At 43.7% G+C, this 14067-nt stretch overlaps 2 protein-coding genes across 2 annotated transcripts in view; one reads left to right on the forward strand and one right to left on the reverse strand.

The window, feature by feature from the left end:
- Positions 1–1573: 1573 nt before the first annotated feature.
- Positions 1574–11236, forward strand: cnga4 (cyclic nucleotide gated channel subunit alpha 4). The gene is made up of 7 exons (XM_082969247.1): positions 1574–1692; positions 1977–2078; positions 2292–2398; positions 3738–4328; positions 4663–4901; positions 5517–5682; positions 6374–11236. Exons 1-7 carry the CDS (start codon positions 1574–1576, stop codon positions 6907–6909), a joined length of 1860 nt encoding a protein of 619 aa, XP_082825373.1. The 3' UTR covers positions 6910–11236.
- Positions 11237–13674: 2438 nt separating this feature from the next.
- LOC106586906 (uncharacterized) overlaps positions 13675–14067 on the reverse strand; it is a 3428-nt gene continuing 3035 nt past the window's right edge. The window contains exon 3 of the mRNA XM_014174648.3: positions 13675–14067. This exon is cut by the window's right edge and continues 1769 nt beyond it. The gene's annotated coding sequence lies outside the window, so the exon portion shown is untranslated.

The following is a 14067-nucleotide window of genomic DNA, read 5'->3' on the forward strand; positions in this document are numbered from 1 at the left end:
AATTTCTTTGCCACATTTTTTGCAGTTTTACTTTTATTGCCTTGTTGCAAACAGGATGAATGTTTTAGAATGTTTTTATTCTGTACTTCCTTCTTTTCCCTCTGTCAATTAGGTTAGTATTGTGGAGTAACTACAATGTTGTTGATTCATCCTCAGTTTTCTCCTATCACAGCCATTAAACTCTATAAGTTACAGAGATGATGTAGTCACAAAATCATGTTAAACACTATTATTGAGTCCATGCAATTTATGTGACTTGTTAAGTACATTTTTACTCCTGAACTTCTTTAGGCTTGCCGTAATTTAGGGGTGGCAGGTAGCCTCGTGGTTAGAGAGTTGGGCCAATAACCAAAAGGTTGCTAGATAAAAATCTGTTGTTCTTCCCCTGAACAAGGCAGTTAACCCACTGTTCCCTGGTAGGCCATCATTGTATATAAGAACTTGTTCTTAACTGACTTGCCTAGTTAAATAAAATGAAGGGATTAAATACTCATTGACTGAAGCCTTTTAATTTTTTATGAATTTATACATTATTCCACTTTCACATTATGGGGTAGTATGAAGGCCAGTAAATTCAAGCTGTAACACAACACAATGTGGAAATAGGTCAAGGGGTGTGAATACTTTCCGAAGGCACTGTGTTTGCAAACGCTACTAGAGAGGCCGACTGTTGTATCACAGGCTGCTTTCCTATAACTTGGTTACGCAACTGTGTGCTTGTGTCGTAAAAACCCTTGTTACATTTCACAGAATTACCCATTGTTAATATGCTGTGAAAGTGAACATCTATTTGGCTTCAGGTATTCAAACACAACAGAGGCATGGCGGTGCCACTTAATACAAAATGTATATTTACATGTCATCAACCTCCATCAAATGGTATTATGGGAGCCATATTGGATTTCGGACGCCATATTGGATTTCGGACGCCATATTGGATTCCGGACGCCATATTGGATTTCAGGCAAAATCCATGGTAGCCTGAAAGATAATAATCTGTGTTGGCCCCTGACTTAATAACAAGAGTATGTGCTAAAGATGTACACCCTTCAAGGAATCTTGGACCCCCACAAAATACATAAAATGTGGGGTGAGTGAGGATAAAACAGAGGAGGACTGTAGAAAACATTTGAGCTCAATTAATAAAACCATAGGCCAACATTACATCGTTGTTTGTTTTATAGCTTATCCTTATCAAACGATCTGAGAAATCGACACCATCTAAACCCTTTGGGATATGTTGCTGCAGGACAGCGCTAGTTGGTTCATGAACAAATGAGATCCCTGAAGGGATCTACCTGCCGCCTGGTTAGAGAGTCACCTGCTCCCTTCCGTGGAGACAGTTCAGCATGATCAGCAGGTGTGCCGCTGCTCAGGTAGGCTTGGCTTGTTGTCATGTTAACACAGCAATGCTGCTATAACACCAGACAACAGAGTTGTGTGGGCAGCTTACAATTTTACTCCCTTATTACTACCAGGTACCTCTGCTGGACCATCAGGGTGAAGGTGAAGGGAACACCAGAGAGGGCCTATGACTGAGGCAAAACCCCTGACAGATTAGATAAAGGGCAGAATGAACCGATGGGCGAGGGTGTTCAGGTGGCATCGGATGCAGAAGGAGGACGATGAAGTAGAGGAGAAGAAAGAGGAAGGGAAAGATGAGAAGAAGCTTCCGGCAAAGCCCAAAGTGAAGTAAGAGACTTGGGCAAAACATGACGGATACATGATAGCATAGACACAATTGATCATTTAATAAGTTATAACAGTATAGATGCTTTCTAAGCTCTAGATTGAGGTTGTTGAATGTTGATCTTTATTAATCTAATCACCTTTACTCATTTTTAACCTTTATGGTTATTGTTGATGTTATTATCTCACTTGGCTTTAGCAACAGTGGCTTTGCCATTCATGCTAATAAATCTGATATGAATGTGAATCATCCAAGATGTTTCTCTCTCTGTCCATCTCCTGATCAGCTGGACGGAGTGGGTGGTTGACCCATCAGAGGAGTTTTATTATGGATGGCTCCAGGTCATGATCTTTCCCATCTTCTACAACTGGATCCTTATCATCTGTAGGTGGGTGTCTCAAATGTATAATAATAATTATTATTATATTTAATTTCCCTGGCTCAATATACGTTTTAGCATTGTAGTATAATTTCTACTGGTGCCGATGGTCAAAAATCCACCTGAAATAATAAATAGAACTCACAGAAACCTGAAACATGTAAACCGATTGAAATGTCATTGTGTAGATATTTGAAAATGGAATTTGACCTCATTTTCTAGGACATGCTTTAAGGAAATAGAGGATGAATTCCTGACACTGTGGCTCACGTTGGACTACTGCTCCGATCTCCTGTACGTGGCTGATACCATCATCAAATTTCGCACTGGTAAAGATTTTTTTTTTTTACATATAGGAACTGTGTGTGGTCTGCCAGTGGTGGGTTAGAGATCATCTTTTGTCATTATTGTACTTATTAGATCACGATCCACAGTGGTATTTTAAACAGCCACTGAACATGGCAATTGGCCAGTGTGTTTTTCGATTCAACGTTTGGTTAATGATGATTGTCCCTCATTAGACACTGTAGACACGGAAGCCAATATCACTTGCTCAAAATCCCCAGAATGAATCTAAGATAAGAAATCTGTTTTTTTTTTCCCGGTGAATGTTTTGTTGCGCAATTTTACATCTAAGGTGTTTGGTGCAGTATTTGCAAAGTTTTGTCTTAATAAGAGTAAACAAAGTCGGTCTGCTGTGCAGGTCTGTTTCACTGTCTAATGCTATTGGATAAAGAGCAATCACCGCAGCTGTTCACCCCATGTTAGTGGGCAAATGAACATTGTCAAATCAAAACCCAACCTTCGTTTACCTGTTGTAACACATGGATGTTCCAATCTCAGTTTTAGACGAGACTTTTTGACCAAAATGATCCTATTTACAACGGCTGATTTACTTTTCTTCTCGGTTTTGGTTAAAGACCAGGTTTTGTTTATTCGTTGTGTCAAAGTAGAATTCCAAAAGGTATCGGTGGGTCACAGCACAGAATTGTATTTATTTAATTAGACAAATCAATTAAGAACAAATTCTTATTTACAATGACGGCCTACCCCGGCCAAACCCGGATGACGCTGGGGACAATTGTGCGCCGCCCTATGGAACTCCCAATCACGGCTGGATGTGATGCAGCCTGGATTCAAACCAGGGACTGACGCCTCTTGCGCTGAGATGCAGTTCCTTAGATCGCTGCGCCACTCGGGAGCCCCAATTTTTCTGGGGAACAGACAGGCATTTGCTCCTGGGTTCATCTTAATATGACTTTTCACTGTCACAGATTTGTATCCTGTGTGACTTGTCTTACAATATAATGTTTCCTATTCAGATATTTCCATTGCTGTGATATCATAACTATGCTTTGATACATCTAGAATTTTGACAGTAGAATAATAGTTTCCGACTCATATTGATGCCACATTGGCCGTTTCAAAGGAATTCGTTGCTTTTTAAAGGCAGTTGCTCTTTAATGCTCTGAAAAGCATGTGAAAAGCCCATGTGGAGAGCCCATGACTGAATTCTGTAAGAGGACGGAGAGAGAGTTAATGACTTCCTTTTCTTTCGTTGATGACTCCAAGGCTTAGTTTAGTTATGAAATACCATATTTCTATTTCTCTGGTGATATGAACTTAACTCTGACCCAGACTGTATCTGTGCTGTGTTGCCCCTTGCAGGTTACCTGGAACAGGGCATCCTGGTGCAGGACAGGGAGCGTCTGAAGAAGCGTTACCTCTTCTCCTCACGTTTCCTGTTGGACCTGGCCTCCCTACTGCCCACTGACCTCCTATATCTGTACTTCGGCATCCACCAGCCGCTGGTGAGGGTCAACCGCTTCCTCCGCATCTCCCGGCTCAACGAAGCCATGGATCGCATGGAGACCCGCACCTCCTACCCCAACACATTCCGCATCTCCAAGCTTATGCTCTACATCTTCGTGCTCATCCACTGGAACGCCTGCATCTACTTCGCCCTGTCCAGTTACATCGGATTCGGGGTGGACAGCTGGGTTTACCCCAACATCTCCGACCCTGTGTTCGCCCCTGCGAGGCACCAGTACATCTACTGCTTCTGGTTCTCTGCGCAGATCTTCACCACGGTGGGCGACACGCCACTGCCCAACCGTGAGGAGGAGTACCTGTTTATGATCGCTGACCTGCTGATCGCCGTGCTGGTGTTTGCCTCCGTTGTGGGGAACGTGGGAAACGTCATCACCAACCTCAGGGACCGAGACAACGTCTTCTTCCCCAACCACGAGCTGGTGAGGGGTCGGGGCCAGAGCATTGTTTTCTCCTCTATTTTATAGTCAGGGTCGGGGGGGGGGGGGGGGGGGGGGCAGCCTTAGTTTTTCCTAGCCACTGTGCTTCTGCCTCGACATTGCTTGCTCTTTGGGGTTTTAGGCTGGATATCTGTAAAGCACTTTGTGACAACTGCTGATGTAAAAAAGGGCTTTATAAAATACATTTGATTGATAGCTCTGTTGCCTTTTCACCTAAAAGAATTTACCTTGTATTCTCTGCCACTGGCAATATACTTTCTGAAGGATCTTGGGATTTGTGACATGCCTGGCTAAGCCTACTTTATTTCAATTCCAGGTCAAAGGTTACCTGCGCAACAGGTACATCAGCAAGGAGTTGCGTAACCGCGTCAACGACTGGTACCAGCACCTGTACATCAACCGTAAGATCACGAGGGAGAACGAGATCCTGCAGCAACTTCCCGTCCAGCTGCAGACGGAGATCGCTGTGAGCGTACATCTGCCCACGCTCTCCAAGGTCACCATCTTCCAGAACTGTGAGACCAGTCTGCTGGAGGAGCTGGTGCTCAAACTCATCCCACAGGTCAGAGGTCAAGGCTTAAGTGGACAATCTGCAGTTGCTACATCCATTTTTGGATTTATAAATGTAAAAAGATATACACCCATTGATTCTTGTAGAATAAAACTTACTCCGTCGGAACCCAAAATGTAAGCTTCTTTTTAACTCCTTTGTTTGTGAACAAAGTAAATGTAAACAAACTACATTTAGCTGACGCTCTTATACAGAGCAATTAGGGTTAAGTGTCTTGCTCAAGGGCACGTCAACAGATTTCACCTCGTCAGCTCAGAATCAGCTACTTTTCAGTTACTGGCCCAACACTCTTAAAACCCGCTGCCTATTTAACCATGGTTAAAAGTATCACTTTGATATTATGGATGGCCAGTCATTTCTCCAGCCCCATCCCTTAGCTGTTTACAGAATTAGTGGTGGGGTATCAGCTTTGTTCTTTTTCTAACGGCATATTGTCCCTTTAAAGCCGGGTGTAATTCTTGTTATGTCTGCATAGTCAATGGCGGTTGACATGACTATGACTGCTAACTTAACTAGTGTTAGAGAACAATATTTCAGTTGAACATTACTTTGCTGTTTTTGTGCGACTGTAGCCATGACTTCTCAGACATGTCCTCTTGCCTGTAGGTGTATAGTCCTGGGGAGTATGTGTGCAGAAAGGGGGACGTGGGACATGAGATGTACATCATTAAGGATGGGAAACTGGCTGTGGTGGCAGACGATGGCGTCACACAGTTTGCTGTGTTGAGTGACGGCAATTTCTTCGGGGAAATTAGCATCCTGAACATCAAAGGTGAGAAAGAGAATAATACAGCACATTTATAGCATGTCCCTAACATTCCAACAATCTAACATTCCAACATTCCAACATTCCAGCATTCTAACATTCCAACTTAATGTGTCAGTGGACAATCATATCCCTAACATTCCAACAATCTAACATTCCAACATTCCAGCACAATGTCTCAATGGACAATCATATCCCTAACATTCCAACACAATGTCTCAATGGACAATCATATCCCTAACATTCCAACACAATGTCTCAATGGACAATCATATCCCTAACATTCCAACACAATGTCTCAATGGACAATCATATCCCTAACATTCCAACAATCTAACATTCCAACATTCCAGCACAATGTCTCAATGTACAATCATATCCCTAACATTTCAACACAATGTCTCAATGGACAATCACGTCCCTAACATTCTAACACAATGTCTCAATGGACAATCATATCCCTAACATTCTAACACAATGTCTCAATGGACAATCATGTCCCTAATAACCCAACACAATGTCTCAATGGACAATCATATCCCTAACATTCTAACACAATGTCTCAATGTACAATCATATCCCTAACATTCTAACACAATGTCTCAATGGACCCACAGTATAGACTGTAGAGCAGAAGTCAAGCAAATGAAATGTCAAAATGCCTCACACAAATACAACATTCCTCATCCTCTGACAGGAAACAAATCAGGCAACCGTCGGACAGCCAACATCCGCAGCATCGGCCACTCAGACCTGTTCAGCCTTTCCAAGGAGGACCTGACAGACGTGCTGTCTGAGTTCCCAGCTGCCAAGAGACACCTGGAGGAGAAGGGCCGTCAGATCCTCACTAAGATGGGCATGTTGGTGGAGGCCGCGGAAGGCGAGGAGGAGCAGGAGGAGGAGAAGGTGGAGGTCAAGGTGGAGAGACTGGAGGGTAACCTGGACACCCTGCAGACCAAGCTGGCCCGTCTAATGGCAGAGCTGGAGTCCAGCAACCGCAAGATCCTGGCTAGGGTGGAGCAATTGGAGCTAGAGACAGAGGGCTGGGAGGACCACCTGCCTGAGGAGGGAGGGGAAGAGGGAGGGGAGGTGGAGAGAAGGGACGGGGTGGGGATGGAAGTTGAGGGGGAGCGAGGAGAGGTGGAGGGAGAGGAGCAGGCGAAGGGGACTGAAAGAGAGGATGAGGGAAAGGATGAAGGATATGGAGAGGAAAAAGGGAGGGAGGAGAAATAAAAGAGACTGAGAGAGGAGGACAGGAAGACATGTAGAGGACAATAAGGGAGAGGACAGGAAGACATGTAGAGGACAATAAGGGAGAGGACAGGAAGACATGTAGAGGACAATAAGGGAGAGGACAGGAAGACATGTAGAGGACAATAAGGGAGAGGACAGGAAGACATGTAGAGGACAATAAGGGAGAGGACAGGAAGACATGTAGAGGACAATAAGGGAGAGGAGGACAGGAAGACATGTAGAGGACAATAAGAGAGAGGACAGGAAGACATGTAGAGGACAATAAGGGAGAGGACAGGAAGACATGTAGAGGACAATAAGGGAGAGGACAGGAAGACATGTAGAGGACAATAAGGGAGAGGAGGACAGGAAGACATGTAGAGGACAATAAGGGAGAGGACAGGAAGACATGTAGAGGACAATAAGGGAGAGGAGGACAGGAAGACATGTAGAGGACAATAAGGGAGAGGACAGGAAGACATGTAGAGGACAATAAGGGAGATGTGGACAGGAAGACATGTAGAGGACAATAAGGGAGATGTGGACAGGAAGACATGTAGAGGACAATAAGGGAGAGGACAGGAAGACATGTAGAGGACAATAAGGGAGATGTGGACAGGAAGACATGTAGAGGACAATGAGGGAGCTGTGGACAGGAAGACATGTAGAGGACAATAAGGGAGATGTGGACAGGAAGACATGTAGAGGACAATAAGGGAGAGGACAGGAAGACATGTAGAGGACAATAAGGGAGATGTGGACAGGAAGACATGTAGAGGACAATGAGGGAGATGTGGACAGGAAGACATGTAGAGGACAATAAGGGAGAGGAGGACAGGAAGACATGTAGAGGACAATAAGGGAGATGTGGACAGGAAGACATGTAGAGGACAATAAGGGAGATGTGGACAGGAAGACATGTAGAGGACAATAAGGGAGAGGACAGGAAGACATGTAGAGGACAATAAGGGAGATGTGGACAGGAAGACATGTAGAGGACAATGAGGGAGATGTGGACAGGAAGACATGTAGAGGACAATAAGGGAGAGGACAGGAAGACATGTAGAGGACAATAAGGGAGAGGACAGGAAGACATGTAGAGGACAATAAGGGAGATGTGGACAGGAAGACATGTAGAGGACTAAAGACCAGGAGGGGAAGCAGGACTAAAAACCAGGAGGGGGAGCAGGGCTAAAGACCAGGATGGGAAGCGGGAGAAAAGACCAGGATGGGAAGCAGGAGTAAAGACCAGGAGGGGAAGCAGGAGAAAAGACCAGGAGGGGAAGCAGGAGAAAAGACCAGGAGGGGAAGCAGGAGGGGAAGCAGGACTAAAGACCAGGAGGGGAAGCAGGAGTAAAGACCAGGAGGGAAAGCAGGAGAAAGACCAGGAGGGGCAGCAGGAGTAAAGACCAGGAGGGGAAGCAGGAGAAAAGACCAGGAGGGGAAGCAGGAGAAAAGACCAGGAGGGGAAGCAGGAGGGGAAGCAGGACTAAAGACCAGGAGGGGAAGCAGGAGTAAAGACCAGGAGGGAAAGCAGGAGAAAGACCAGGAGGGGCAGCAGGAGTAAAGACCAGGAGGGGAAGCAGGAGTAAAGACCAGGAGGGGAAGCAGGAGAAAAGACCAGGAGGGGAACAGGGACAAAGGAAAAATAAGATGTGGAGCAGTAGAGAGGAGGGAGGATGACAGACAGGGATCAAGGGAAGGAGAGAATGGGATGTGTGTAGAAAAAGTAGGGCAGTGGCTAATGCAGAAGAGGACTGCAAAAAAGAGTACAACAATACGTCAACCTTGACAGGACTGCAAAGTGCTGACCAATGTACCTCGATGACAACAAGTTCCCGAACCCTGATTGGTTTGAATGGTGTCAGCTATTTTTACGTGGTATTCTTTTGAACTTAACCACAAGAATTGGGGTGTTTAGAGTGCTATATAGAAAGAGAACATTGAACAGAACCAAGTCAATAACTACATTTTGACAAGAATTCTGATAGAACCTTATAGTTCCAAGCTTCCGATTGGCTACCACTATTCTATTATCACTTTGATACTTAAATGCTGAAAATGAGCTACAACAGTTATACAGTTGAAGTCGGAAGTTTACATACACTTAGGTTGGAGTCAATAAAACTTGTTTTACAACCACTCCACAAATTTCTTGTTAACAAACTAGAGTTTTGGTAAGTGGGTTAGGATGACACAAGTCATTTTTCCAAAAATTGTTTACAGACAGATTATTTCACTAATAATTCACTGAATCACAATTCCAGTGGGTCAGAAGTTTACATACACTAAGTAGACTGTGCCTTTAAACAGCTTGGAAAATTCCAGAAAATTATGTCATGGCTTTAGAAGCTTTTGATAGGCTAATTGACATAATTTGAGTCAACTGGAGGTGTACCTGTGGATGTATTTCAAGGCCTACCTTCAAACTCCATGCCTCTTTGCTTGACATCATGGGAAAATCAAAAGAAATCAGCCAAGACCTCAGAAAATAAATTGTAGACCTCCACAAGTCTGGTTCATCCTTGGGAGCAATTTCCAAACGCCTGAAGGTACCACGTTCATCTGTACAAATAACAGTACGCAAGTATAAACACCATGGGACCACGCAGCCATCATACCGCTCAGGATGGAGACCCGTTCTGTCTCCTAGAGATGAACGTACTTTGGTGCGAAAAGTGCTAATCAGTCCCAGAACAACAGCAAAGGACTTTGTGAAGATGCTGGAGGAAACGGGTACAAAAGTATCTACATCCACAGTAAAACGAGTCCTATATCGACATAACCTGAAAGGCCGCTCATCAAGGAAGAAGCCACTGCTCCAAAACCGCCATAAAAAATCCAGACTACATTTTGCAACTGCACATGGGGACAAAGATCATACTTTTTGGAGAAATGTCCTCTGGTCTGATGAAACAAATATTGAACTGCTTGGCCATAATGACCATCGTTATGTTTGGAGGAAAAAGGGGAAGGCTTGCAAGCCGAAGAACACCATCCCAACCGTGAAGCACGGGCGTGGCAGCATCATGTTGTGGGGGTGCTTTGCTGCAGGAGGGACTAGTGCACTTCACAAAATAGATGACATCATGAGGAAGTAAAATTATGTGGATATATTGAGTGCAACATCTCAAGACATCAGTCAGGAAGTTGAAGCTTGGTCGCAAATGGGTCTTCCAAATGGACAATGACCCCATGCATACTTCCAAAGTTGTGGCAAAATGGCTTAAGGACAACAAAGTCAAGGTATTGGAGTGGCCATCACAAAGCCCTGACCTCAATCCTATAGAAAATTTGTGGGCAGACCTGAAAAAGCGTGTGTGAGCAAGGAGGCCTACAAACCTGACTCAGCTACACCAGCTCTGTCAGGAGGAATGGGCCAAAATTCACCCAACTTATTGTGGGAAGCTTGTGGAAGGCTACCCAAAACGCTTGACCCAAGTTAAACAATTTAAAGGCAATGCTACCAAATACGAATTGTGATGAAAGAAATAAAAGCTGAAATAAATCATTCTCTCTACCATTATTCTGACATTTCACATTCTTAAAATAAAGTGGTGATCCTAACTGACCTAAGACAGGGAATTTTTAACTAGGACTAAATGTCAGGAATTGTGAAAAACTGAGTTGAAATGTATTTGGCTAAGCTGTATGTAAACTTCCAACTTCAACTGTATATAATAGTCATTGCAATCAAACATTCATCACAGGAGGTTGGTGGCATCTTAACTGGAGCTCGTGGTAATGGCTGGAGCGGAATTGATGTGGAATGATATAAAACACATGGTTTCTATGTGTTTCTATGTGTTCAATGCCGTTCAATTTGCTCCGTTCCAGACATTATTATGAGCCGTCCTCCCCTCATCAGCCTCTACTGAGATTTATATATTTCAACAAACCTATTTGAAAGGCACATATTTCTAGAATGTATTGACTGGATGTTTCCAGCTAGGAACTTCACCTGGTGTTGAATTTCTGTCAGCCATTTTTTCTGTCTGGCATGTCATGTATAAATGTTTGATTATCCAGGGTTGAAGCAACATTATATGGGTACGTTCTCTTTTAACTTATGTAGTAGAATGAAGGCGTATTCCTGTAAGTGTAAATGGACATGGTCCCATCGATACATCACAGCAGAGGTAACTCTGGGTCTTCCTTTTCTGTGGCGGTCCTCATGAGAGCCAGTTTCATCATAGTGCTTGATGGTTTTTGCGACTGCACTTGAAGAAACTGTCAAAGTTCTTGAAATGTTCCATAATATGGACATGGTCTTTAACCAAATAGGGCTATCTTCTCTATACCACCCCTACCTTGTTCACAACACAACTGATTGGCTCAAATGCATAAAGTGTCAGGCGGCTCAAGGAAGCAGGAGGGGTGAAGTCAGGCGCAGGAGACACCAGTCCGTGAACACACGTTTAATAAGTATCCACACTTGTCCAAAACAGGTAGGGCAGGGCAACAATACAAATGCCCATAAACAGCCCGAACACAGTGTAGGGACGCAGCCCAAAACACTCTGCATAAAACACACAGGCAGAGGAAAAACACCTGTTCCCCAGGCTAAAGTCCTGACGCAAAATAATCACACACAAGAAACAAACCTACACAGAAAGACTAAATAACCCCCCCACTAATGAACTAATACAAAACAGGTGCGTACCTAACCTAGAACCTAACCAACAGAAAATGAAACAGAGGATCGGTGGCAGCTAGTAGGCCGGCAACGACGACCGCCGAGCGCCGCCCCGGGCGAGGAGGGGCGCCACCTTCCGTCGATCTTGTGACATTAAGAAGAAAATAAATGAGCTTTTAACAAGGCACACCTGTTAATTGAAATGCATTCCAGGTGACTACCTCATGAAGCTGGTTGAGAAAATGGCAAGAGTGTGCAAAGCTGTCATCAAGGCAAAGGGTGGCTACTTTGAAGAATCTCAAATATAAAATATATTTTGATTTGTTTAACACTTTTTTGGTTACTACATGATTCCATATCTGTTATTTCATAGTTTTGATGTCTTCACTATTATTCTACATTGTAGAAAATTGTACAAATAAAGAAAAAACCTTGAATGAGTAGGTGTGTCCAAACTTTTGACTGGTATGTATATACAGTATACACCACCTCTTTCCATAGAGTGGTCATATTATTTATTTTGTTGGCTATACCGTTCGGATGCTATTGACATTTTCGTGAGAAGACTGATTTTTGGGATGTCTCCTGTCTCCTGGTCTGACAAACGGCCCTGTAAATTGAGACACAGCCCATAAAGAAAAAAGATATCTCTATTTTAAACATACACCACATCACTAGAGCCCTGATGAACTACATTAACCACATCACTAGAGCCCTGATGAACTACATTAGCCACATCACTAGAGCCCTGATGAACTACATTAGCCACATCACTAGAGCCCTGATGAACTACATTAACCACATCACTAGAGCCCTGATGAACTACATTAACCACATCACTAGAGCCCTGATGAACTACATTAACCACATCACTAGAGCCCTGATGAACTACATTAACCACATCACTAGCGTCCTGATTAACTACATTAACCATATCACTAGAGCCCTGATGAACTACATTAACCACATCACTAGAGCCCTGATGAACTACATTAACCACATCACTAGAGTCCTGATGAACTACATTAACCACATCACTAGAGTCCTGATGAACTACATTAACCACATCACTAGAGTCCTGATGAACTACATACACCACAATCATCTGTTTTCTCTTTCTTCTTCTTTAACCTCTTGTTCAGACTGAGATCTATGTATCAGACTACCGTGTCTCTCCTCTCCAGACTCAGATCTATCAGACTACCGTGTCTCTCCTCTCCAGACTCAGATCTATCAGACTACCGTGTCTCTCCTCTCCAGACTCAGATCTATCAGACTACCGTGTCTCTCCTCTCCAGACAGATCAGACTACCGTGTCTCTCCTCTCCAGACTCAGATCTATCAGACTACTGTGTCTCTCCTCTCCAGACAGATCAGACTACCGTGTCTCTCCTCTCCAGACTCAGATCTATCAGACTACCGTGTCTCTCCTCTCCAGACTCAGATCTATCAGACTACCGTGTCTCTCCTCTCTAGACAGATCAGACTACCGTGTCCCGGAGAGGGGAGAAGGCACACATTGCCAAACCCTGCTGAGATACCGAGGCCTTAGCCAAGGCAATCTCACCCTCCCTCAAACTTCTGTATTAAACTCAAAACGCACCAAAGCCCTGAGTAGTCTGTATGACTATGTATGCTTGTACAGGTAGACTGATGGAAATTGAGTGTTGCAGAAACTTTTATATGTCCCAGCTATGTACACATTCCTGTCTCCTTCTCACCTTTCACCATTCTATATACTTATATTCTATATAAATTCTACACTGTATATAGACTTTTTTGTTTTCTTTTGTTCTACTGTATGATTGACTGTATGTTTTGTTTAGTCCATGTGTTAACTCTGTGTTATTGTATTGTGTCGAACTGCTTTTGCTTTATTCTTGGCCAGGTCGCAGTTGCAAATGAGAACTTGTTCTCAACTAGCCTACCTGATTAAATAAAGGTGAAATAAAATAAAAAACGAAAAAATTCTCATACCCAATCCCAGTCTAGATCCCACATTGTTATGCTGTAGTTATACTGCCCTCACCTGGTCACCGTACATACTGTTATGGAAATAAATGTGATATATGCAAATATAGCCTCCCTGTCCTTTCTCTTCAGGGTTCTACAACATTAAACAATACGAGTATGAAAATATACTTTTATTACAACTTAATGGAAAATGAGATGTTCCAAACAAAATGATTTGACTTTATTTCTTAAATCAACTTTCTAGTTGAGTACTGTGTGGTAAGATGCATAAACTGGTGCTGATATGTGCAATCTGCTGTAGGGTGGTAGGCATGTGGGTAAAGGTGGTAGGCATGTGGGTAAGGGTGGTAGGTATGTGGGTAAAGGTGGTAGGCATGTGGGTAAGGGTGGTAGGCATTTGGGTAAGGGTGGTAGGCATGTGGGTAAGGGTGGTAGGCATGTGGGTAAGGGTGGTAGGCATGTGGGTAAGGGTGGTAGGCATGTGGGTAAAGGTGGTAGGTATGTGGGTAAGGGTGGTAGGCATGTGGGTAAGGGTGGTAGGCATGTGG

The sequence above is a fragment of the Salmo salar genome, chromosome 25 (assembly GCF_965601325.2).
Source record: "Salmo salar chromosome 25, fSalSal1, whole genome shotgun sequence".
In the NCBI taxonomy this organism is placed as follows: Eukaryota; Metazoa; Chordata; class Actinopteri; order Salmoniformes; family Salmonidae; genus Salmo; species Salmo salar.

Coding starts and splice junctions, on each gene's coding strand:
- cnga4 (XM_082969247.1), top strand. CDS start 1,574: ATGAACCGATGGGCGAGGGTGTTCAGGTGGCATCGGATGCAGAAGGAG. Junction 2,399..3,737: donor CATCATCAAATTTCGCACTG/GTAAAGATTTTT, acceptor TGCCCCTTGCAG/GTTACCTGGAACAGGGCATC. Junction 4,902..5,516: donor TGCTCAAACTCATCCCACAG/GTCAGAGGTCAA, acceptor TCTTGCCTGTAG/GTGTATAGTCCTGGGGAGTA.